At 40.3% G+C, this 24649-nt stretch overlaps 1 protein-coding gene across 2 annotated transcripts; it reads right to left on the reverse strand.

Moving 5' to 3' along the window:
- Positions 1-3354: 3354 nt before the first annotated feature.
- On the reverse strand, positions 3355-23688 carry c2h6orf62 (chromosome 2 C6orf62 homolog). Of its 2 annotated transcripts, none has more exons than XM_078241951.1 (5): positions 22210-23688; positions 9533-9709; positions 8075-8200; positions 7257-7388; positions 3355-4725 (listed from the first exon to the last, which is right to left on the reverse strand). In XM_078241951.1, exons 1-5 carry the CDS (start codon positions 22336-22338, stop codon positions 4600-4602), a joined length of 690 nt encoding a protein of 229 aa, XP_078098077.1. In that variant the 5' UTR covers positions 22339-23688; the 3' UTR covers positions 3355-4599. The 2 variants fall into 2 exon arrangements, with proteins under 2 accessions (XP_078098077.1, XP_078098085.1); XM_078241959.1 differs by having other exon boundaries at positions 9533-9706; positions 22210-23671.
- Positions 23689-24649: the final 961 nt, after the last annotated feature.

Raw genomic sequence — 24649 nt, forward strand, 5'->3', positions numbered from 1 at the left:
CAGGTTTTAGTGAGGAACTGAAGGAAATCAGCATTAGTAGAGAAATAGTTTTGGGGAAATTGATGGGATTGAAGGTGGATAAATCTCCAGGTCCTGATAATCTTCATCCCAGAGTACTTAAGGAAGTGGCCCTGGAAATAGTAGATCCATCCATGTCTATGTGGAGTTTGCACATTCTCCTCGTGTCTGTGTGGGTTTCCTCCGGGTGCTCCGGTTTCCTCCCACAGCCCAAAGATGTGCGGGTTAGGTTGATTGGCTATGTTAAAAAAAAATTGCCTGTTAAGAGTCCTGAGATGCGTAGGTTAGAGGGATCAGTGGGTAAATATGTAGGGATATCAGGGTAGGGTTTGGGTGGGATTGTGGTCGGTGCAGACTCGATGGGCCAAATGGCCTCTTTCTGTGCTGTAGGGTTTCTATGATTCTATGATCAGTGGTTATTTTCCAAAATTCTTTGGACTCTGAAATAGTTCCTACAGATTGGAGGATAGCAAATGTAAGCCTGCTATTCAAAAAGGGAGATAGAGAGTAAACAGGAAACTATAGACCATTGAGCCTAATGTCGTTACTGGAGAAGTTGCTAGAGTCTATTATCAGGAATTTCATAACTTGGCATTTGGAAGGCAGCAGTATAATCAAAGTCAGCATGGATTTACAAAAGGAAAATCACGCTTGATGAATCTATTGGAATTTTTTGAGGATGTAACTAGTAGAGTTGATCAAGGAGAACTGATGGATGTGATTTATTTACTTTCAGAAGGCTTTCGACAAGATATCACGTAACAGATCACTATGTAAATTAAAGCACATGGGATTGCAGATAATATCTTGAGATGGATAGAAAGCTGGTTAGCAGATAGGAAGCAAAGAGTTGGCATAAATGGGTCTTTTGCTGATTGGCAGTCAGTGACAAGTGGGGTTCAGCAGGGATCTGTGCGAGGACCCCAACTGTTCACATTAAATATTAATAATTTGGAAGAGGGAACAGAATGTATTATCTCCAAATTTGCAGATGACACAAAGTTGGGTGGGAAGGTGAGCCGTACGGAGGATGCAGAAATGCTTCAGCGTGATTTGGACAGGCTGAGTGTGGGCATGTGCATGGCAGATGCAGTAAAATGTGGATAAATGTGTTATCCACTTTAGTAGCAATAATAGGTACAGATTATTACTTGAATGGGTGTAATTTGAGAAAGGTGGATACTCAATGAAACTTTAAAGTCCTCGTGCATCAGTCGCTGAAAGTAAGCGCACAGGTACAGCAGGCAGTAAAGGCGGCAAATGGTATGTTGACCTTCATAGTGAGAGGATTTGAGTATATAGATGGGGATGTTTTACTGCAACTGTATAGGGCATTGGTGAGGCCACACCTGGAGTATTGACTATTGTGTGTAACTTTGGTGTCCTTATCTGAGGAAGGATGTCCTTGCTATCGAGGGAGTACAGCAACGGTTTACCAGGCTGATTCCTGGGATGGCAGGTCTGTCACATGAGGAGAGACTCAGTCAGTTAGGATTACATCCACTGGAGTTTAGAAGAGAGAGAGGGGATCTCATTGCAACTTCTAACAGGGTTAGGCAGAATAAATTGAGAAATAATATTCCCAATGATGGGAGAGTCAAGAACTAGGGGGTGGTGAATGTGTGGAATTCACTACCACAGAATGTAGTTGAGGCCAAAATGTTGTCCAATTTCAAGAAAAAATTAGATATAACCCTTGGGGCTAAGGGCATCTGGGGGGGAGATCAGGATATTGAATTCGATGATCAGCCATGATCAAAATGAAAGGCCCCGTTCTGAATTCTCCTGTTTCTGACTGTAAGGGACCTACATTCGTTTTTGTCAATCTTCTTCTCTCTACATATCTATAAAAACTTTGAGTCAGTTTTTATGTTCCCCGCTAGTTTACCTTCATACTCTATTTTCCCTTCTTAATCAATTCCTTGGTCCTCTGTTGAATTTTAAACTGCTCCCAATCCTCAGGCCTATTATTTTTTTCTTGCCAATTTGTGAGGGCCGAATGGCCTACTCCTGCTTCTAGTTTTGATGATTAAGATGCCTCTTACAATGTAACTCTTTGATGAAGCTTTGATAAGCTGTCCTGATATCTCCTTACATGGCTTGGTGTCAGGAGTGTTTATTGCTTGTTAAGCACTTTTGAGATATTTTGACATTACAGATGGCAAGCTGTTAACATAGTTCAGGACCTCTCATCATATCACAGAACACAAGAATTAGGAGCAGCTGTATACCAATCGGCCCATCGAGTCTGCTATGTTGCTCAGTACACATGGCTGACTTTGGGCTTCAACTCCACTTTCCCGCCTACAACCCATGAGACACAAATTTGTCTGACCCAGACTTAAACATGTTCAACAATGGAGCATCCACAACTCTCCTGTCTAGAGAATTATAAAGATTTACAACTCAGAGTAAAGTCATTTCTCATCTGAGTCCTAAATCATAGAATCCCTAGTGTCAAAAGAGGCCATTCGGCCCATAGTCCCCACTGACCACAATCCCACCCAGGCACTATCCCTGTAACCCCACATATTTACCCTACTAGTCTGCCTGACACTTAAGGGGCAATGTAACATGGCCAATCCACCTAACCCACACATCTTTGGACTGTGGGATGACACCAGAGCACCCAGAGAAAACCCACGCACACACAGGGAGAACGTGCAGACTCCACACAGAGTGAGCGAAGCTGGGAATTGAACCCAGGTTCCTGGTACTGTGAGGCAGCAGTGCTAACCACTGTGCCACCGGATCAGTACTTATCTTGAAACTACCCTCATGTTTTAAATTCCTTGTCTCTTTACTATACCCATTACCACTCCCAGTCTTTGCACCATTAGATCTTTAGCTAGTGAATCTCTCCTGCCCTCCAACCTATCACAGATGTGTTTTTTTTCCTGCCCTTGCCCTTCTACTGGCTCTAATACCCTTCTTCCTTCTGCTCTGAAGCAAGGTCATTGACCAGAAACATTAACTCTGTTCATCTCCATCTCCACAGATGTTGCTGAGTATTTATAGCATTTTGTTTGTGTGTGTATTGATGGGCAGATCTCTGCTGGACTCCACTATATCGAGAACCAGGTCAGTCTGGGACAAACAACCCTGTTACCAGAGATCAAATCATTTTCAATGGCTGCTTAGAAGTGCCAACCTTTAAATTTTTTCTCTCTTGATGGGATGTTCTTGGATATCAGGTTATTACATAACCCAACAGGATAATTTCTACTGAATCAACCAGCAACTGTAGAAATATCAAAATGCTGTATATCGACTAACAGTTATAGTTCAAAGACTAATCAAAACCACTTTTCAAGAAACAATTTAGACAATTCTGAATATGGATTAAAGATTTATTTTCATTTTTTCCAATTTCAACAGAAGGTGAGTACAAATTTGCTACTGGTTAGCGCTGTTCTTATCTGAAGTGGCAGGCATGCATAAATAACCCCAGAAAGCTCAGTCTTATGGCTCCACAGAAAAGCTTTTTCCCCTTCGATTCATCTCGGCAGCCTGCCTCTTGTTAATTGCACAAGCTAAAAATCAAGTCTTACAAACAATCCCCTCAATAACCAAATTGAAAGACTCCAGAAGATTTTTTTAAGAAGCAATTTTAGGTGCATTTTCTTGTATGCAAGCACTGGTAATTCTCCATTAGTCATTTTAACTTTTACACAGTTGTGCGATCAGCAACCAGAATATTTTGCACCAATTTCTACCGTCATCTTATAGTCCCAACCTCACTTTCTAGGTAAATAAGCTGCTTCAGCTACAGGAAGGCTCTTTTATTAAAAATTCCAGTAACATTGAACTTTAGTGACGATTGTGTAGCCATTTTGCTACTTGAGGCTCCAGTTCTGTTATCTGCAGAGTCTGCCCATTATTAACCCGCTAAAATCTCCCCAAAGAATAGAAGGAAAACTCCTTTGTACGTTTATATAGCAACTCAGGGAAAGAGATCCAAAAAGAACATGTAAGCAAACTCAAATGTAGCCCACAAACAGGCCTACATTACACAAGCGATTTTTAAGAGTACTTTAAGATTTCTTTCCCCACTTTCAGTTGCTTGTCAACATTAAATTATGACCATTTTGTGCCCAATATAAATGATAGTGCTATTCAGCTTTAAATCCCTTCATCTGTACAACACATCTAAGTTGTATCCTTTAGTTGCTGAAATCCTTGTTAAATGCACTTCCCACCCTAACATTGCACTGTTATAACATTTACAGTAATTGTCAGGGTACATAACCAGCACAAACAAGACGAATATGTACATTTCTGGTATGTATGCGTCAATGTATAAAATCTCTTCAAATTTCACCTTTTAGTTTTCCATGTGGAATTGACACAATGCAGATTAACTGCAAAGCAGCCTATTACAGTGAGTGCAGGTAATACATGAAAGAAATAAAGTTCTGAGATATGCATGACTGGAAAAAAAAAACAAAATTTAAGATGAGTATGCTTTGTAACAGACTGTTCTTTTCATGAGTGGATCATCTTAAACTCAGAAATAAAGATGAAATGCGAGTTCACTGTTGTTAGCTCTTATGATCTTCCCTATTTTGCAGGCCGTTGCCCCTAATCTGGCATGTAGGGACGGAGGTGGTCCTCAATGGTTCCAACTCCCCAGTGGGTAAGCTGATCCTGTGGCAGGTAAAGACAGACACTGCACAACTTGAAAATTATGGCCTTAGTTTTTGGAGTCTGCAAAACAAAAACAAATAAATCCATAACTCTCCAGCCACATAAAATTAACTCTTAATTTAAAATACAGCAACACTTTAAATGCAAACCAAGATCACTGAAGTACCTACATGCCCTCATTTTTTTTCGTTCATGGGATGTGGGCATCGCCCACTGGATCAGCATTTATTGCCTATCCCTAATTGCCCTTGAACTGAATGACTTGCTAGGCCATTTCAGCGGATATGAGAGTCAACCACATTGTTGTGGTCTGGAATTACATGTCGGCCAGACCAGGTAAGGAAGGCAGATTTCCTTCTCTATAGGACATGAGTGAATCAGATGGGTTTTTACGACAATCAATGGTTTCATGGTCCTCATTACTTTTAATTCCAGATTTTTTGTGAATTCAAATTTCACCATCAGCTGTGGTGGGATTTGAACCCAGGTCCCCAGGCTTTACCCTGGGTCTCTAGATTACTAATCCAGTGAAAGTACCACGACGTCACTGCCTCCCCAAAGGTCAATATACAGAATTTCGAAGAAATGCACTAACTTTCACCTTGAGAATTTACAGATTATCTGGGTGTTCAAAGAAAATGCAAGGGTCAGTAATTCCAATGTAATATATCCCACCCCTCTAGTGAGGCAAGTATGGTTTTCTTCTTTAAAGCACAAAGTTTAATGTTACTTTGAACTTTCATGCACCAATCAGTCCAATTTACAGGTTATCAAAATACATTTCTTTAGCTGTCAGCTTTGGGACTGATATCAGAAGAGACATAGCAGATAAATAAAAAAATAGCTCGCTTCACTGTGTTGGAAGACAATGACAAAACTTCTGAAGGTGAAGAATGCATTGCCATGTCTGTAACGGAAAACGCGGAGCTTTACTACACTAGGGGCCTGAAATTAAACATCAAAATTCTGTCTGTGGAGGAAAATTTTTTTTTTAGTCTATCAAAATTAGAATTTTTTTGTTCGGTTGGACAAATGACAGCATTCTAACCCTTACGATTTGGTGTAACTATACCAACAAGCAAACCAGGCATCCTTACATACAAGGCACAGACAAAGTCTCTTTGCAGGAGGAAAAAAATTGCATTTGGACCACAAATCCCAAATTAAACTTTTTCTTTGTTTTTTAAAAAAGAAACTGTTTCAGTCTATTTGAAGTAATATGACTGCCAAATTTATGGCAGTTTGCAATGGAAATTGCCTTTTTAAGTGTTAAAAATAAATGCAATATTGTCCACTGAGTTTATGGATTATTTATCTGTTATAAAATTGCTTGCATACTGATTTTCTTCCCACCAAAATTTCTCTCTACTCCTCTTAAGGCCTCTCGCACAGAGATCTGGTTCAACATACTGAGGTCACCCTTTGGTACTCTATCTAAATTGCCATTTATAGTTAAGCTTTGACAGCAGGCTATCTGGGCATAGAGATTACAACACAGCCAATTCCATCTCATCCAGTGTCCATACCCTGCGAGTCCTTGCACTGACCTGTAATCGCCAGGAGGGCAGAGGAAATGTTTCAAGAGCACCCTCAAATGTTCCTTGAAAAAGTTACAGACAGAATTTTGATGTTTAATTTCAGGCCCCTAGTGTAGTAAAGCTCCGCATTTTCCGTTACACCCAGGAACCCCTTGCCCAAGACCACCCGAAGTGGAGAAAAAAACATGAAGAAGCTGAACACCCAGAATTTCATTGCTGAGAGCAAACCAAAGCCAAGCGTGGTCATGAAAAGAACCTGTGGCAACCCACCCACTCCTCCAGGCACCCTTTGCCCCACCTGTGACAAGCATCACATTGAACTCCTCAGTCACTCATTTTTAGTGTGGAGGCAAGTCATTCTTGATCCTAAGGGACTGCCTAAGAAAAGAGTGTGACCAGAAGCAGGAACCCAGGCTGATATGCACATCCTCTCTACCCCTACCACCCCCCAAACAACCACCACCACATCGCAGACTCTTTGGAGTCAACTGCAGCACTTAAGCTGAGAGTGGTTACTTCTGCACAGACTGTGGGTCGAATACAAGATGGAAACTTAACCAAAGCAATTGGTTATTTTCAAAAGTAATTATACAGAATATTGGATTTATGGTCCACTCTATATGAAGGCACGAAAATTGCGCCCCGATTCAAAATAGCGGAGCAGCTTCTTTTCACAGCAAGCATTTCTGCAAAAGCAACAATAGCCCACAAAATAACAGGACAAGTTAACAAATATACTTAAATTAGAATTGTTTCATAGATTCTGAAAAGTAAATCCAGCAGTAATTATATGCAATTGTGTAAGAAGAACTGTCACACACATGGCAGTTAGAGTTAACAGCACAACTCTTATCAATGTGCCACAAATGCTGTCCACAAAATAAGAACATGAAGCAGCACAAATGCAGATGAATGAATCAGGTTGTAAACACTGATGGCACTCAAAACAATTAAGACTGTCTCCTATGCCACTATTTTTACATTCCCTTAGTTAAACAGTAGCAGGAACTGAATAGCTTTCGAAAAAATAAAGGCAATCAGCATCATACTCACCTGCAAGTGCTGACGATCAATGAACAGAAAGATGGACTGGTTTGGGTTGTTTATGATGAGTCCTGCCTTATCCTTCTGGCTAAAGTGCAGAAACTGTTTCTCATAGTCACCATGATGAAACTCAAACTTGGCCTGCATAAACAGCAATTTTTTAAAATGCCATTTAATTTGTGACTAGACAAGAATCCAGTGAATAGCTGAGCAAAGATAACAAGGCAGCCCCAGATTCAATTACACATCCATACAGGATTTCAGCTTGGACTGGTGTAGTGATGCTGCAATTGGATTCAGTGCCTCTACTCAGGTGTGTCAGGACTCCTGCTCCTGATCTCTGTCAGTCATCTTTGCTTAAAGTGCATATACGTGGGACTCCAGGTGAGGAGGGGGTCATGCTTGGCAATGATGTCCCAATGTCAAATAACCTGTGCACACAGTCAAGCTCCACAGATGTACATTCAGTTTTAGCAAAGTGCCACATGGTGCCCACTAACCTAAAAAATTGTACCCAGGGGGAGTCAACACCGCTAAAGGGAGGGGCAAAACTGAAGACAATAAAGAAAGTAGAATCAGTTAAAACATCACAAGTTAAAAAACGTTTTGTCAAACGCAGGTGACATTTCAGAGTGATGTTTGAAATTAATCCCATGACACAAAGAAGCCATTTGCAACACCAACCCAATTTTGTACAAACACACATTCTGTATAAAAACTTGTCAATAAGCTTAGAAAATTAATAGCCAAGATCAGTTTTGTCAAGATGTGAAATGTGAAAAAATTCATTCTGTATACTTATGTAACGATGAGTGGTGACACTGTACCTGAACGGGCCTGAAAGGCTCACCATCCGTACCCTTCCACTTGGAGAACAGGAGACAGACCATCTTCTCTATATCATTCCGTGGCCAAAGGATAAAGTCCATCTCCTGTGTACAGCCAATTACGTCCTAACAGAGAGAAGAAATTCCAACATAAAATGTTAAATGGTATATCGGGAACAGCAACCACAAAGTTTCAATAATTCCAACCTGAGCCATCTTTCCTGGTCATGTTTGATAACTTTGGTTGCAGCTTAAGGTACAAAATAAGCTGGAGGTAAAAGGCATGTTGTATTTCCAACAGCAGCTTCCAAGATCACTGTATCCTTTACTTTGGTCCAAAAAGTTGGAAGCATCTTGTATTTATTTCAGTGCTAATCTACATGTACAACAAAAACCCATGTGCATTTTTTGCTGGAACAGTTAAGAATTTAACCTATTTCAGATTAAATTGCTCCCTGCACATGATTATGTTGCCTTCGCCAAACTTTCCAGGTTCCCTTGGTGATTATCCAGCATCCCTCTTAAGAGTTGAGGGAATCCCATCTCTCCAAATTAGTTATTTGGATGGTTTATAAGGCCAATTTACAATTAAAAGCTTGCATCTATTTGAAGTGACTTTTTACAATTCACAATGAGAATCCAGATCAACCAATCCAAGCGTGAACTGATTTACCAGAAATGATGTGATTTTGGCCTCACACCAATAGAGAATCTACTGAAATTCCAGTTGAAAGCAGCTGATTCTTCACATTTGATTTATTAGATTGCAAGATCAACAGACATTTAAATTTTCAGTTGTTTTTTTCCCCCTAAGTTTCCTGGGCTGTTTGTTTTTAATTAGCATAGAACTAACCATTGTATTAGTTTCATAACGGCACCAACAATTATGAATAAGAAGTGTGTGTACCAATCAATTTGGCCTGAAAAAAGAATAGAGGCTGCAACATAAGAGAACGGTCAGCTTGCACAACTGTCCAAGTGTCAGTTTCAACAATATAAGAACTTTGAATAACTGCCCAATTCGAAAGCAAATCTTTGCCTTAGCATTTGAATCCCTCACTCTGGGTCAGAATGTGCAGTGCTCAAACCCTGCTGTGGCAGATTGAAACTCCAGCTCTGAATTTTGGGTGAATACCCAGCTGATTTTGTATTGGTGCGATGCAGAAACAGAAAATAAGGATAAGGTCTGCATTAGAACAGACAAGGGCTCACACATGTGCAAGAGTGTCAATAGCTGTTTCATCTGTTGACAGAAGGTTGTTACACAAAACTATTTTTACTCTCAAGAAAATGAAACAACTGCTGTGTTATTCCAAATTCTTCTCATTTCAAGTTTCTTTCCTTTTTTTATGTGAACTGATAGCATGCTACTAGATGTGAGACTATTATGTTCTGGTCTAAAACAAACAAACCACAACCGTTTAATATTCAATTGAAATGAAAGTTCATCCTACTCACCCTGCGCATGGACTGGTAGCGAGGTGCGTGAAGCTGCACGACATCCTTCTGTAGCAGCTCTATGGAACTGTCCAGGGAGTAGCTGGACTCCCGTACGCCTTTGAGGATATTTTCTTCATAGTTATTGGTCATAACTGGTACCACTTCAGCCACTTCAAATAGTGCCGGCTTTTTCTTCTTAAAAAAAAACAGAATTAGAATTCTTGAAATAAAAAAGAAACAGCTTTCTATCCATATAATTTTTAAATTTCTATTTTAAAAAACTATAAAGCTCAATATCTCAGACTGAAATTGCAACAGCTGGATTCAATGATGATCTAGTAGCTGGTTCTTCTTGGAAAAAAAGGGATGAAAAGAAATCAATCACAAGTCACAGTATTAAAGACCATGATTTGGCGAAGAATTGTTCAAACCTGGTGCAATATGACAATTCCAAAGAAACAAATCAATACACTGAAGAAATTTTGGCATTAAGCAAGGGGAAACTCTCAAAGCTAAATTATAATATTAATCCCAGTTAGTTTACCAGACTTCATTTTCAAGCCTGAAGGCCACAAAAGGCTTCAAATAGATCAACAGACAAGTTAATAGAACATATAGAACAGTACAGCACAGTACAGGCCCTTCGGCCCTCGATGATAATGCACATAAATCATAAATTTAATGGAATTATTTCCAATTAAACCAATTTCAAAAGAAACTAAGATTAATGCATCACAGGAGACAAATTTAAAATCAGCATAGGAAAGAAAGGGCACAAGAGACATGGGGTGTGAAAAAAGGGAAAGATATTACAGAATTAAATGTAACGTGCAACACAGAAACAGGCCTCTCAACCAAACCAGGTCTGTGCTATTCATCATCCTCATAAGCAGCAGTTCTACTTTCACATGCCTACTTTGTTCCCATATTACTCTATTCCGTTTCCTTCAACCATCTATTGATCCTGTTAAGCTAACATGGCCTCCACCCCAATCATCATCTTCAGCTGTTCATTTCCCAACAGCCACCTGACACCTCAAATGTAGTAAGGAGTCTAACAACACCAGGTTAAAGTCCAACAGGTTTATTTGGTAGCAAACGCCACTAGCTTTCGGAGCGCTGCTCCTTCGTCAGGTGAGTGGGAGAACTCACCTGACGAAGGAGCAGCGCTCCGAAAGCTAGTGGCGTTTGCTACCAAATAAACCTGTTGGACTTTAACCTGGTGTTGTTAGACTCCTTACTGTGTTTACCCCAGTCCAACGCCGGCATCTCCACATCATGACCTCAAATGTATACAGTGCAAGTTCCATCTCCTCCTCACTAAATTCTGCACTCTCTTTTGAGGCAGACCCCAAGGAGGAGCGTCAATATTAGGTACTGATCATTGTTTTAAGAGTCAGTTCACCAAATAAAGAAATGTACATATGGGCAAAGTCATAGAACAGAAGCATTTCCAGCTGGTAGAAGCCTGCTTAACTGCAGCTAATCAGGACTGGAAACAGGATAATTGTATTGCGTGAACATGGTTTAAGATTCTGAAATCTTGTAGGGGTACTAGACCGAATAAAGCCTTTAAGTAATAACAGTTGAAATTAAGATTTGCAATTTCATTGAACTCAATGGTTACATTACAATACGTCTGCAATATAGTAGGATCATAGAGCATAGAATCTTAACAGTGCAAAAGGAGGCCATTCAGCACCAACTCTCTGCTAGAACATCTTACCCAGGCAGTATCCCCACATATTTACCTTGCTAATCCCCCTAACCTACACGTTTTAGTACACTAGCATGGCCAATCCACCTAACCTGCACATCTTTGGGCTGTGGGAGGAAACCAGAGCACCCAGAGGAAACTCAGGAATATAATAATTGCTATATTTGGCCAAAAATTAAGAGAAAAATTGCGCACCATTAGAATACTCTTCCAACAACATTAATGATATTGGAACAAAGGTATTAATAAAAATATTTTCTCGTGATAATTTGGATAGACTGATAAAAAGCAAATTTCCCCAATAACATTATCGTCTTAACTTATAATGTTGCCTTTTGTATGATGCCTGTAAATATAGAAAAGACATGAAACATCTATTTAGAAATAAGTCAATTCACTATATCTAATTCCTCCCAGTAGACAAACATGATTTAAAGAGTTGGTACTGAAACCAACTGATGGTAACAAATCAAAAAATAGCTTCCATTAGACTGCACTGAGGACTCAAATCTCGTCATCATACTTGGCCTGATGATCTGAAACTGATCATCTATGGCACAGCTCTTTCTAACCACTTTCTCATCTCCATTCTCCAATGCTGCCTCAATGTGTCCCCCATTGTCATTTTCTACACTGACCACACAGAAGTAACCTCTCCGTTATCTCGCATCCTGAATTACATGTAAAGCTTCTCTTGCAGCAGTCTCACCTATATTTTGATACCCTCAACTTCCCTGAATTAAATCCACAGTGCAGGAACTATTCCTTGGACTCAAAATCAAATGCATGTGATGGGTGACCAACCAGGCTGTCCACTGCCAAGTCTCACCTAATAATCAAAATGTTGCATTGCTGCTCCCTGTCCCAGGCCAAAACTACTCCATGATGTATTTGATATAAAGGAGGGTGACAATACAAAAGCATGGTTCAACTTTAAGGTGCAGGAACACCAGCTTTAGAATGTGGCAAAATGTCCATCAATAGCTAGTGATACTTGTGAACTCTTTTTTTTATATCTGCTATGTCAGAGTCGAGAAAGCTGTTAAAAAAATGCATGTTTCTTGGTTTTATAGGGAGGCACAGAATACCAAATCAAGGTTATGAGAATGTGACCAGTTTGTACCTAGACAATTGAAAGCCTTCCATTGCTCATTTACTATCAATTTACCTGTCAATGTTTGATTCCAATCCACCTGGGCAAGATCCCCCTTTGACTTACTGAAAGAATCCCTCCTACAGCTGACTATTTTCACATTTGATTTTGAACAAATCATCCAAAACACCACACTCACATACAATGTTGCAAGAGACATAAATGGCACAAATGGAGGCCATTTGGCCCACTGAGTCTATGCCAGCTTTCCATAGAACAATCCAGTCAGCCTCATTCCCTTGTTCTATCTCTGTAGCCCTGCAAGTTTATTTTCCCTCAAATACCCAGCCAATTTCCTCCTGAAATTATTCATTTCCTCTGCTTCCACACCCTTGTGTGCAGAGTATTTCAGGTCATTAACACTTGCTGCAGAAAAACAATCTTCCTCATATTCTCCCGCATCTTTTACGCAAAATCTTAAATGTGTCCCCTCGTCCTTGGGCCATCAAGTAATGGGAACAGTTTTTCCTTGCCTATAGTATTCAAACCTTTCATAATCCTGTATATCTACCAAATTTCTCAATCTCCTTGCTCCAAGGAGAACAACCCCAGTTTCTCCAACCTAACCTATAGCTAAAATCCCCTGGTAAGTCTTTTCTGCACTCTCAAGCATCCACACACCCTTCCTAAAGTGTGATGGCCAGAACTGGACACAATCCTCTAGTTGTGGCATAATCTAAGCTTTATAAAGGTTCAGCAAAACTTCCCCACTTTTGTACTCAATTGCTCTATTTGTGAAGCCCAAGATCCCACCTTCAAAGATCTATGTCCAAATTAAAATGCAGAACATCAAAAAGTAATCATCTCTTGATTATTAACTACAAGCCAACTGGCATAAGGTTAAACAGATTAGAGAATTAGTTGTGTGGCTGAAAAGAGTGTTGTGGGAAAAAGGAATTTTGATTCCTGGGACACTGGCTTCAGTACTCAAGGAAGAGTGAGCTAATCCATTGGGATAGGTTCCACCTGAACCCGGCTGGGACCGAGTGTGTGTGCATGAGTGAGAGAAGGGAAGCTTGGAAAGTCAGAGAGAAAGATCAAAGTAACAGAACAGTATAGTGATATGGGTAAAGACAAGCAGAGTGGAACAGAAAGGACATGTACATCAGAGAACAAGGCAATGCAGGGAATAGAAGTAAAAACAAACAACTGGAGGTTCTTTAGTTGAATGCACTAAGCATCTGCAATAAGATAAATAAATTAGTGGCACAAAGAGGTAAATGATTTACATTAATCAACATTACAAAAATGTTACAAGCTGATTTGATTTATTGGGATAGTGAAAAATATTGTTTCTTGTGCACTATACAAAACATACCATACGTAGAGCACCAGAGGAGAAGGAGCGGGTGCAGAATATAGCGTTACAGTCATAGCTAGGGTGTAGAGAAAGATCAACTTAATATATGGTAAGTCCATTCAAAAGTTTAATGGCAGCAGGGAAGAAGCTGTTTTTGAGTCAGTTGGTACGTGATCTCAGACTTTTGTATCTAGAAGGTGGAAGAGAGCAGGATGCTTGATTATGCTGGTTGCTTTTCCGAGGCAACGGGAAGCGTATACGGAGTCAATGGATGGGAGGCAGGTTTGCGTGATGGACTGGGCTACATTCGCAACCCTTTGAAGTTTCTTGTGGTCTTGGTCAGAAATAACCCCAGAGTACGCAATATTTCTGAAAGACAGACAGAAGGGCAAAGAAAGTGGGGTAGCTCTTATATTAAAGGATGAGGTAGGATATTATTGAGAAAGGATCTGGTTTCTGAAGATCACGAAGTAGAATCAGTATGTGTGGAAATTAGGAATAGCTAAGAGTCAAACAACACTGGTGGGAGTACTTTATATGCCCCCTCAGTGGTGTGTATACCGTTTAGCAAAGCATTAATAAGAAATTATTGGGGTTGTAATAAATAAAGGAAATGTAATCAATATGGGGGACTTTAAATTTCATAGACTGGGACAATTGGCAAGAATGGTCTTGAAGATGAGTTGGTAGAATGTTTTTGCAGACAGTTTCTTGGAGCAGTACTGGTGGAATAAAGTTAACTTAGCTCTAGTATTCTATAATAAAGCAGGATTAACTAACATGAATAGGTGCATTGGCCTTTCTAAATTGCTTGGGTAAGATACTCTATCGGAGTCGGTGCACATTCGATGGACCAAATGACCTTCTTCTGCACTGTAGGGATACTATGATCAGGTCTGCTGGGAAATAGTGACATAATATCATTCAATTCCATGTTAAGTTTGAAAGTGACATATTCCAATTGCAAATAAATATCTTAAATTTAAACAAAGGCAATGATATAGGCATGAGGAGAGAACCAAGATTAATTCGGTAAACATACTAAAAGGTATGGAGGCAGATGAACAGTGAGAAATATTTATAGGTGCACTTCAAAATGTTCAACAAAAATACATTCCATTGGAGAACAAAAACCAAGCAAGAAGTTCCCACACATGGCTCACTCAAGAAGTATAATATTACATTAAGAGGCGGCTTACAATGTTGCAAAAAAACAGTACCAAGTCTGAGGATTGGGAGTGTTTAAGAAACCAGCAAAGAACCAGCCAAAAGTTGATAAAAAGGAAAAAATTAGAACGAGAGTACACCAGTCAAAAATATAAAAACAATTTATAAGAGCTTTTACAAGTATATAAAAAGATAAACAGGTTGCAAGAGCTTTTAGATGTATAAAAAAAGAGAGTAGCTAAAGTAAACATCCCTGGTCCCTTTGAAGCAGAGACAGGAAACATCAAGGGAATGAGGAAATAGAGGCATAGAACAAATATTGTGCGTCTGTCTTCACATTAGAAGACACAATTTCAATATCAAAGATAGGTAAGACCTAGGAGCTAAATAAAATTGAGGAAATTAACAGAGAAAAAGTGTCAGAGAACTTAAGGGACTGAAGTCCAACAAATCCCCAGGACCCGATAGCCTACATCCTAGGGTTCTAACAGAGATAGCTGCAAAGATGCTGGATGTGCTAGCTACGAGTCTACAAAATTCCACAGATTCAGGAATGGTTCCATTAGATTGGAAGTTGGCGAATGTTACACCAATTTTCAAGGAGGTAGAAAGAAGCTGTGCACTACAGGCCATTTAGCCAATCAGTTGTTTGGAAACTGCTGGAATCTATTATTAAGGAAGTCTTAAACATGCACTTTGAAAGGCATTGTATGATTAGAACAAGTCAGCATGGTTTTATTGAAGGAAAATCCTATTTGACAAATTTCAATTTTTGTTAGGGATGTAACTAGGAGGGTGGATAAAGGGCAACCAGCAGATGTAGTACACCTGGATTTCGAAGAACGCATTCGATACCTACAAAATTTGTAGATGCTGAGAGATTGTTTTCATTGGCTAGGGAATCTACAACAGTCTCAGGATAAGGAGCTAATCATTTAGAACTGAGATGAGGTGAAATGTATTCACTCAAAAGGTTGTGAATCTTTGGAATTCTCTACCACAGAGTTGTGGATGCTCCATTGTTGAATACATTTAAGGCTGGGTTAGACAGATTTTTGGTGTCTCAGGGAATTAAGGGCCAAGGGGAGTAGTTGGGAAAATGAAGTTGAAGCCCAAGATCAGTCATAATTGTATTGATGTCAGAGCAGGCTCAGTGGGCCACGTGTTGTTCCTATTTCGTACATTTTGTACTTGTAACCCCAGGTTCCCCTGTCGCTGGACATTCTTTGGAACTGTGCCATTAAGTCTATATTGCCTCTCCTATCACTTCCACCAGAGTTCCTCATGTGTCTCTTAATTAAACTCCATCTGCCACTTGTCAGTCCATCCTGCTAACCTAGCTATGTCCTGTTGCAGTCAATGAGTACTATCTTCATTGTTTGCCACTCAAGGTTTAATCAGCAAATTTTGCAATTTTACTCTGCATTCCATTATCCAAAATATGGCCCAGCACTGACATGAGGTTCACCACCCTCCAGTGAAAATGACCATCTATCATGACCCTGCTGTTTTCTGCCTCCAAGTCTATTTTTAAAATCCAAATTGACATTGACCCTCTTATTGCTCCAGCCACATTTTTAAAAAAAAAAGTTTTTCATGTGGCACTTTGACAAACATTTTCTTAAAACCCATACAGAGCTGGATTAATATCTGGCGATACTTCTGAACTAAATCATTTTTTGTTCATCTGTTGTGTCAGAGTTCTGATGACTTGGCTAGAAGATAAAATGAACAAAGCCACAGAACTCTGCACAATCTAGTGATCTGTTGACAGTATTCGGCCATTAATAAACTAGAAAAGCAAACTTAATTTTCTTAAAATTGGCTTACAATAAGAAAGGCAAATTATATGAGTACATTAAGACTGTACTGAATTAGCTCATGGCAATCTTTGGCTTGACAAGATTGATCAGATAACTTATGAGTCAAGAAAACAATATCAATGTTTTTGTTTCATTTATACATGCTTTGTCATTTAGTTTATTGTGGATTCTTCCCTCTAGTTGTATAGGGTTGTATTTTTTGGAACATCAACTCTTGCCCCTTAGGGGTATAAACTGGTTCTGCATCACATTAAATGCTCTTTAGAGCATCTCTCAACTGTTTTTGTAGTTTTTTTCCATTAACAAATTTGCCTAGTTTACTCTGGACATACTCAGGTCAACTTTCAATAAATCTAAAACATTATGAGTAGCTCCCTTTCAAACACCATATTGAACTTTTTGAAAAACAACAAAAACAGGAAGGAGAATTCATCCGGTCCTGAAATTGTAGGTGGGAGGGTTGAAGAACATTCTCAATCAGATGTTGGTCTAAATGATCCTTAATTCCCTGGTTTCTCTGTCCGACCCACCCCCCCTCACTTTTTGCAAATAGTAGCAGTAATGATGTTACTCTTGAGTAACATCATTGCTGCTGTTTTGCCTAAAGTAATTTTGATGACCTTATGATATGTGACATGCTGATCTTTTCCTCTGTTAGTACTGATGCAAAGGAATTATTCAGCAATGGAATTATTCAATGTGTTCATCGTTTCTTTATTTTCATCGACATCAATCTAAGGGGCACACACTGTACCTGAGCACCCTCTTTTTCCTAATGTAATTTTATACATTTCTTGGTTGATTCTTTTAACCACTGGATCAATATACCAGTGTTTGGCATGGTCAAGTACACAGATGCAATCCACTCGAAGTCACAGTATGATTGAGTTCAACATAATGTTGGAAAGAGACAAATGTAGAACAGCTAAGTTTCTATATTTAGCCATTGAAAACTGACTTCAGTGCGATGAGATAGGGTGTCCACAGAAACCTTAGCTGAAGATGTTCAAAAATATGGTACAAAACCATCATGTATCCCTAAGGGGCAAAATCTCTACTTTTCAAAAAAAAAGCAACAGGTGACTAAAGAGGCAAGAGACAACATAAACCAAGAAAAAGCACACAAAAATAGCACAGAACCCAGTGAATGGGAAATGTACTGAGAACAGCCAAAAATGACAAAACCGATAATCGAATAAGGAACTAGGAAGGGATAAAAAAAACCAAGAAACGTATAAAATTACATTAGGAAAAAGAGGGTGCTCAGGTACAGTGCGTGCCCCTTAGATTGATGTCGATGAAAATAAAGAAACGATGGACACATTGAATAATTCCATTGCTGAATAATTCCTTTGCATCAGTACTAACAGAGGAAAAGATCAGCATGTCACATATCATAAGGTCATCAAAATTACTTTAGGCAAAACAGCAGCAATGATGTTACTCAAGAGTAACATCATTACTGCTACTATTTGCAAAAGGTGAGAGGGGGGGGCGGGTAGGATGGAGAAACCAGGGAATTGAGGACCAGTTAGACCAACATCTGATTGAGAACGTACCAGCAGCTATAATTAATAGGATGACTGAACACCTTGAATATTTTCAGCTGAGAGCCAGCATAGCCATCCAGGGGTAGGCCATCTTATATTCCTCAAACCAGTCTTGGAGTAGATGTATTCAGAGAGAGACATTAAAACGGTATACATCTCCTGATTCAGCTCAACCCATGTCAGTAAGTATCTCCTTACACATGCTCAAGTAACCATCCAATCAATGCTCTCCACCTGTATGCACTTAACCTCAATTAATACAATTGGTCATACCGAGAAACCTGACTGATTTTTTGAATAGACTAAAGCACTATTCAGGGGAATGTCCACAGAAGTCAGTTGATATGGTCCTTCATAGCTAAAGCGGGAACTCATGAAAGGGAAGGCAAATTATTGACCTGGTTGGGAAACTGGACTATCAGCAGCAGCACTAATCAACCACATCTGAAACCTCATGGTTTGGCATATTTCCCACAGTACCTTTACCATGAAGCATGGGGATCTACCCGGTTTCAAAGAGTACAGGGGGAAAGGCCAGAAGCAGCACCAGGGACAACTAAATACAAGAGCTCAATCTGAAACTATAACACAGGACTTGCATGCCAAAGAGCAGAAGCAGCATGGTAGGCAGAGCTAAGCAATTCCACAATTAATGGATCAGATCTAAGCTCTGCAGTCCTGCCACATTCTGCTATAAATGATGGTAGACAATTAAACAACTAACTGGAGGCAGCTCCACAAATAACTCCATTCTCAAGGATGGGGATTCTGGCATATCAGTGCAAAAGACAAGGTTGAAGAACTTGCAACAGTTTTCAGCCAGAAGTGCCAAGTGGATGATGGATGATCCATCTTGGCCTCCTCCTGAGATCCCCAGCATCACAGATGCCAGTCTTCAACCACTTTAATTCACTCCATGTGATATAAAGAAACGGTTGAAGGCTACTGCAAGACTATAGACCCAAGGCTGTGGACCCTGACAACATTCCAGCAATTGTATTGGCATGATCCAGAAATTGCTATGTCCCTAGCCAAGCTGTTCCAGTACAGCTACAAAACTGGCATTTGGAAAATTACTTGGATATATCCGGTTCACAAAATCCTGTTCACCTAAGGAAGGGGCAGCGCTCCGAAAGCTCGTGCTACCAAATAAACCTGTTGGACTTTAACCTGGTGTTGAGAGACTTCTTACTGCACAAAAAGCAGGACATAGCCTACCTGACCAATTACTGTCCTATCAATCTATTCTTGGTCAAAGTGATGGAAGAGGTTGTCAACAGTGCTGTCAAGCAGCAATTACTCAGCAATAACCTGCTCACTGATGCAAAATTTGGGTTCCGCCAGAACCACTTAGCTCCTGACTTCATTCCAGTCTTGGTCCAAACATAGACAAAAAAAGCTGAACTCGGTGAGGTGAATGCAACAACTCTTGACATCAAGGTTGCAGGGGGAAAATTCTCTGCTGATTGAAGTCAAACTTGACACAAAGGAAGATGCTTGCTTGTGGTTGTTGGAGGACCTCAGTTCTGGGACGTCACTGCAGGAGTTCCACTGGGTCTCCTCCTATGCCAAACCATCTACAGCTGCTTCATCAATGACCTTCCTTCCATTATAAGGTCAGAAGTTGGGATTTGGGGTTCACTGACAACATTAAGCAAGTCCTCAGGAACTGAAGCAGGCGTTGCCCATATGCAGCAAGATCTGGACAATATTCAGGCTTGGGCTAATAAGTGGCAAGCAACATTTCTGCCACATAAGTGTCAGGCAATGACGATCACCAACAAGAGAATCTAACCAGTCAGCGGCATTACCACCGTCAATGGCATTACCACCACTGAAACCACCATCATCAACATCCTCAACATTACCATTGAACAGAAACTGAACTAGCCACAGAAATACTGTGGCTATAAGAGGTCAGGGGGTAGGAATCCTGCAGCAAGTAGCTCACCTTCTAACTGTCCAAAGCCTGCCCACCATCAACAAGCTACAAGTCAGGAGTATAATGGAGTACCCTCCATTTACCTGAATGAATGCAGTCCAACAAGACTCAAGAAGCTAGACACCATCCAGGACAAAACAGACCTCTTGATTGGCATCCTACCCACCACTTTGTAAACATTCACTCTCTGCAGCACTGATGAGTTGTGGCAGCTGTGTGTACCACATACAAGTTGTATTACAGCATACAGCAACTCACCAAGGTTTGCTCCTTCAACAGCATCTTCCAAACCTGTGACCTCTACTACCTAGAAGGACAAGAATAGTAGATGCAAACCACACACCATCCTGACTTCAAATTATATTGCCATTCTTTCACCGTCTCTGGGTTAATATCCTGGAATTCCCTTCTTAACAGCATTATGGGTGTACCTACACACCATGGATTGCAGCAATTCAGGAAGGCAGCTCACCCCCATCATCGCAAGGGTAATTAGAGGTGGGCAATAAATGCTTGCCTAGCCAGTGATACACAGATCCTGCGGAGGAAAAAAATCAAAAAACTTCACAGGAGCATTATAAATCACCTTGTGACACCTAGCCACATGAGATATTAGGGTAGGTGACCAAAAACTTGGTCAAAGAAGTAGGCTTTAAAAAGCATCTTAAAAGGGTACGGTAGAGATACAAAGACAAAAAAAAAATTGGTATGCTGAAGAGGTCAGAATTAGAGGAATACAGATGTTTTATGTGGTGTTGGAGGAGATTAGAGATTTGGAAACAAGAATAAGAATTTTAAAAATTAAGCTCGAGTTTAACCCATAGCTAGTGTAGGTAATTAAGCAGAAGAGAGCTGAGTGAATAGGACCTGGCGTGATTTAGGACACAGGCAGAGTTCTGGATGAGTTCAAGTTTAGAGGGTGGAAGGCTGTCCAGCAGAATATTCTGAGGTAAGAAAGGCACTGATGAAGGTTTCAGTAGTAAACGAGCTGAGGCAGGAGTGGACTCAGATGATGCCAGAGGTAAAAATAGGCAGCCTCTGGCAGATACTCGTCTCCGCATCAAATATGATGAGAAAAGGGATGAAGTCAGTGGCTGGGGGACAAAGTTTGGGCAGGAAGCAAAAACAATTACTTTAGTCTTCCCAATATTTAATTGGAGGAAATTACTGGATGCTAGACAAGCAATCTAACAATTTAGAGGTAGTGGATGACTCATGAGAGGTGGCTGTGAAGTAGAGCTGGGTGTCATCTGAGTACCTGTTGAAAACAAAAGAAGAGTGTATTTTCTGAATGGTGAAAAGCTAGAAACAGTGGATGTCCAAGGAGACTTGGATAGCCAGGTAGATAGGTTAAAATGTCAAGAAAACTATCAAACTGCCAAATGGGGACTGGAATTAGCGACTATGAAAGTGTGTAATATGGAAATCGGTAGAGATAGCGGGATAAGTCAAGAAAGGACAAGAGAAAAGAACAGGGCAAGATCATTTAAATGGAATCCATTCTGCCTCTAAGCAAGTTTTTTTTTGCATACACTCAAACTGAGAGGTAACTGGATTGTAAGGGGTAAAGCAATTTAAACTTTATATCCAAATTAAACCAAGTGTAATTCCAGAATTAGGGCCCAAATTAATTTTGGAGCAAGACAAGAGTGACAATCTGGGAGTCACATGCCACAAAGTGCAAATTCAGTGCTTGAAGAGTCTACTGAAATGTATTGCATTTTCATAAACCCACCTAATAGCATGAATTATACCCTCAGCTTTCCGCAGTGGACTGGTGACATCTGGATAAAGACAAGTCAGAGGACTCTACTCAACACATAACTGGTACAACTCGAGCCAAAATGAATGTGGCTCTACCTGGTTGAAATTAGCAATACAGCTATGCTGATAGCAGCAACTTCAGGGTAACTGTAGTCTAATACTATATCCTTTTAAAAAATGCAAACTAATACTCACCACATGTGTAACAGTTTGTGGATACAAACTATATTACTCTTTAGTGCTGCCACATGTTAAGGCCAGATAGAATAAAATACCTACCTTATCTTTGAATACAAAGGCAATGTACATCTTGAAGTCAAACTGATCTGCCAGAGATTCCTTCTTCTTTCTAAGTTGAGCACGCAGTCGATTCAAAGTCTGGTTCTTCCGAGAGTTTGGGTCACCCATTTTGTTTGGATAAGTGGCAACCCTGTTTCTAGCTTATCAGAAGCTGACAAAACCTAGCAAGGGCAATTTCTCTCAAAAGAAAACAGCGCAACAGAACAAACAAGTCTGGTAGTGCTAACTGAAATAAAATTCTACCACAACGACTAGACCAGAAAGTCTAAAACTGTGTTGTGCAAAAACTTAGGATAAATGTAGGCCAGAGTCCAATCATGATAACAGTCCCTATATATACATGGTTTCATGGGAGTGCAGGGAATTAGACTTTGTTTTAAATTCACTTTAACAAAACCTACTAACCAAAGCAATCCGAATTATGCTAGATTTTAACCCGTTGAACTAAAACTAGTTTACAATGATGGATGCCAATGAATCTAACCAACAAATTAAACACCTAACTGTAATTCTAACTGTGTGCCCAAAGATGACACAGAAGTGATGCAGCCAGATCCCATGTTTACATACAAACCAGGATTTTGCCTTCTTACACAAAAATCAACCCGAAAATTCTACCTGCAGCCTCCAACATGACTGCCTTCAAGCATTTTGGACTAGTTATTTCGTTGTTGTTGTTTTAAGGACAGACAGTAAAAGGGAAAGAGGAGGATTGCGCTGGCACATCAACTACATGGCGCTGCTCATTGGCACCTGGGCAGAAACAAACAAAAATCCAAGAAAAAGGCATTTCTAACTTTATCAAAGAGACGAGTTCAATCAACGCCATGGTGGCAAACTTTTACCCCGTTTCCTGACATTTCCCTGCACTGAAAAAAACAAAAAAAATTAAATCATTTATCATGTTTGTTCCTTCAGTTCCTCTCACTCAGATGTTGAGTTACTACTGCTTCCTTTTTTTTGTTTTGGTTTTCTCTCTTTCCTCCCTTCCTAAGCTGTTTATGTTTAACATATATATATTTTTATGCATATATATATATATATATAATTGCAAATCAACGTTCAATGTCACTCCCCGCCCATGTCAAGAAGAGACCACGAATCCGGTCAAACCCGTCAGTGTGAGCGAATCGCGCTCTCTGCGCTCTCGGTCACCCATAGTCTTTTATACCAAAAAAAAAGCGGGCGATTGTTTTGAGAAAACCGCACACAAAAGGAGCGGCCTAGCCCTCGGCTACCTCAGCCTGCCTCGGGCTCGATTTCCCGCTCCCGCCCTTGCAAAGTCCAGCGACAGAGAGTTGACCTGCTCCCTCCCTCTCTATTTCTCTCTCTGTGTCTATCTATCTATCTATCAGGCTCTTTTTTCCCCCCCGCCCCGCTCCTTCCTCGCTCAGCAGCTCGGCCCTGTCGCTCTCCTCCCTCCCGCTCCGCCGCCGCCTCTCCGGACAAGATGGCCGCGCTGACGTCACAACCCACTCAACTCCCCCCAAATTGTTTTTTTTTAAATCATGTTTTTAACATTCTCTCAGCATACCAATGCCAACGCACAGTGTTATTATCATATATATATATATTTAAAATCCGCTTTATTTCAGTTGATGTTAGCCTATCCCTTACGTCACGCGGTGTCACGTGGTTGTCACGCTTATAAGCCCGAGCCGTGACCTTTGCCCTTTCTGTTCCCTCGGTCACCTGTCAGGTTGTTGTGTCTATGGGGCGAGAGGGTGATTGAGCGCCGCAGTCCTCTCAAAGCACACATCAGGTTAATGCTATAGTTCTGAAAACAAAATCCTGTCTCGCATTCAGTCATCTCTCACTGTAGGTTGTAAGGCTAGTGTCGTGGTGGTGCTGGCAGAGAGCGTGAATTGATTTATTGTTACCGTTTGTATTGGGATACAGTGAAAAGTATTGGTTCCATACAGACAAAACATACCAGTCATAGAGGTTTACAGCAAAGAAACGGGTCCTTCAGCCCAACTTGGGTGCATGCTGCCCTTTTTTAAAAAACCCCTAAACTAATCCCAATTGCCCACATTTGGCCCATATCCCTCTATACCCACCGTATCCATGTAACCGTCTAAATGCTTTTTAAAAGACAAAATTGTACCTGCCTCTACTACTACCTTTGGCAGCTTGTCCCACTCACCACCCTCTGTGTGAAAAAATTGTCTCTCTGGACTCTTTTGTATCTCTCCCCTTAAACCTATGTCCTCTAGTTTTAGACTCCCTTGCCTTTGGGTTAAGATATTGACTATCTAGCTGATTTGTGCCCCTCATTATTTTATAGACCTCTATAAGATCGTCTTCTACGTTCCAGAGAAAAAAGTCCCAGTCTATCCAGCCTCTCCTTATAACTCAAACCACCAAGTTCATAGATTACATTGGGGAAAAGGAAAGGCGAGAGTATGGGATATAGGTG

The sequence above is a fragment of the Mustelus asterias genome, chromosome 2, assembly GCF_964213995.1.
Source record: "Mustelus asterias chromosome 2, sMusAst1.hap1.1, whole genome shotgun sequence".
Lineage (NCBI taxonomy): Eukaryota > Metazoa > Chordata > Chondrichthyes > Carcharhiniformes > Triakidae > Mustelus > Mustelus asterias.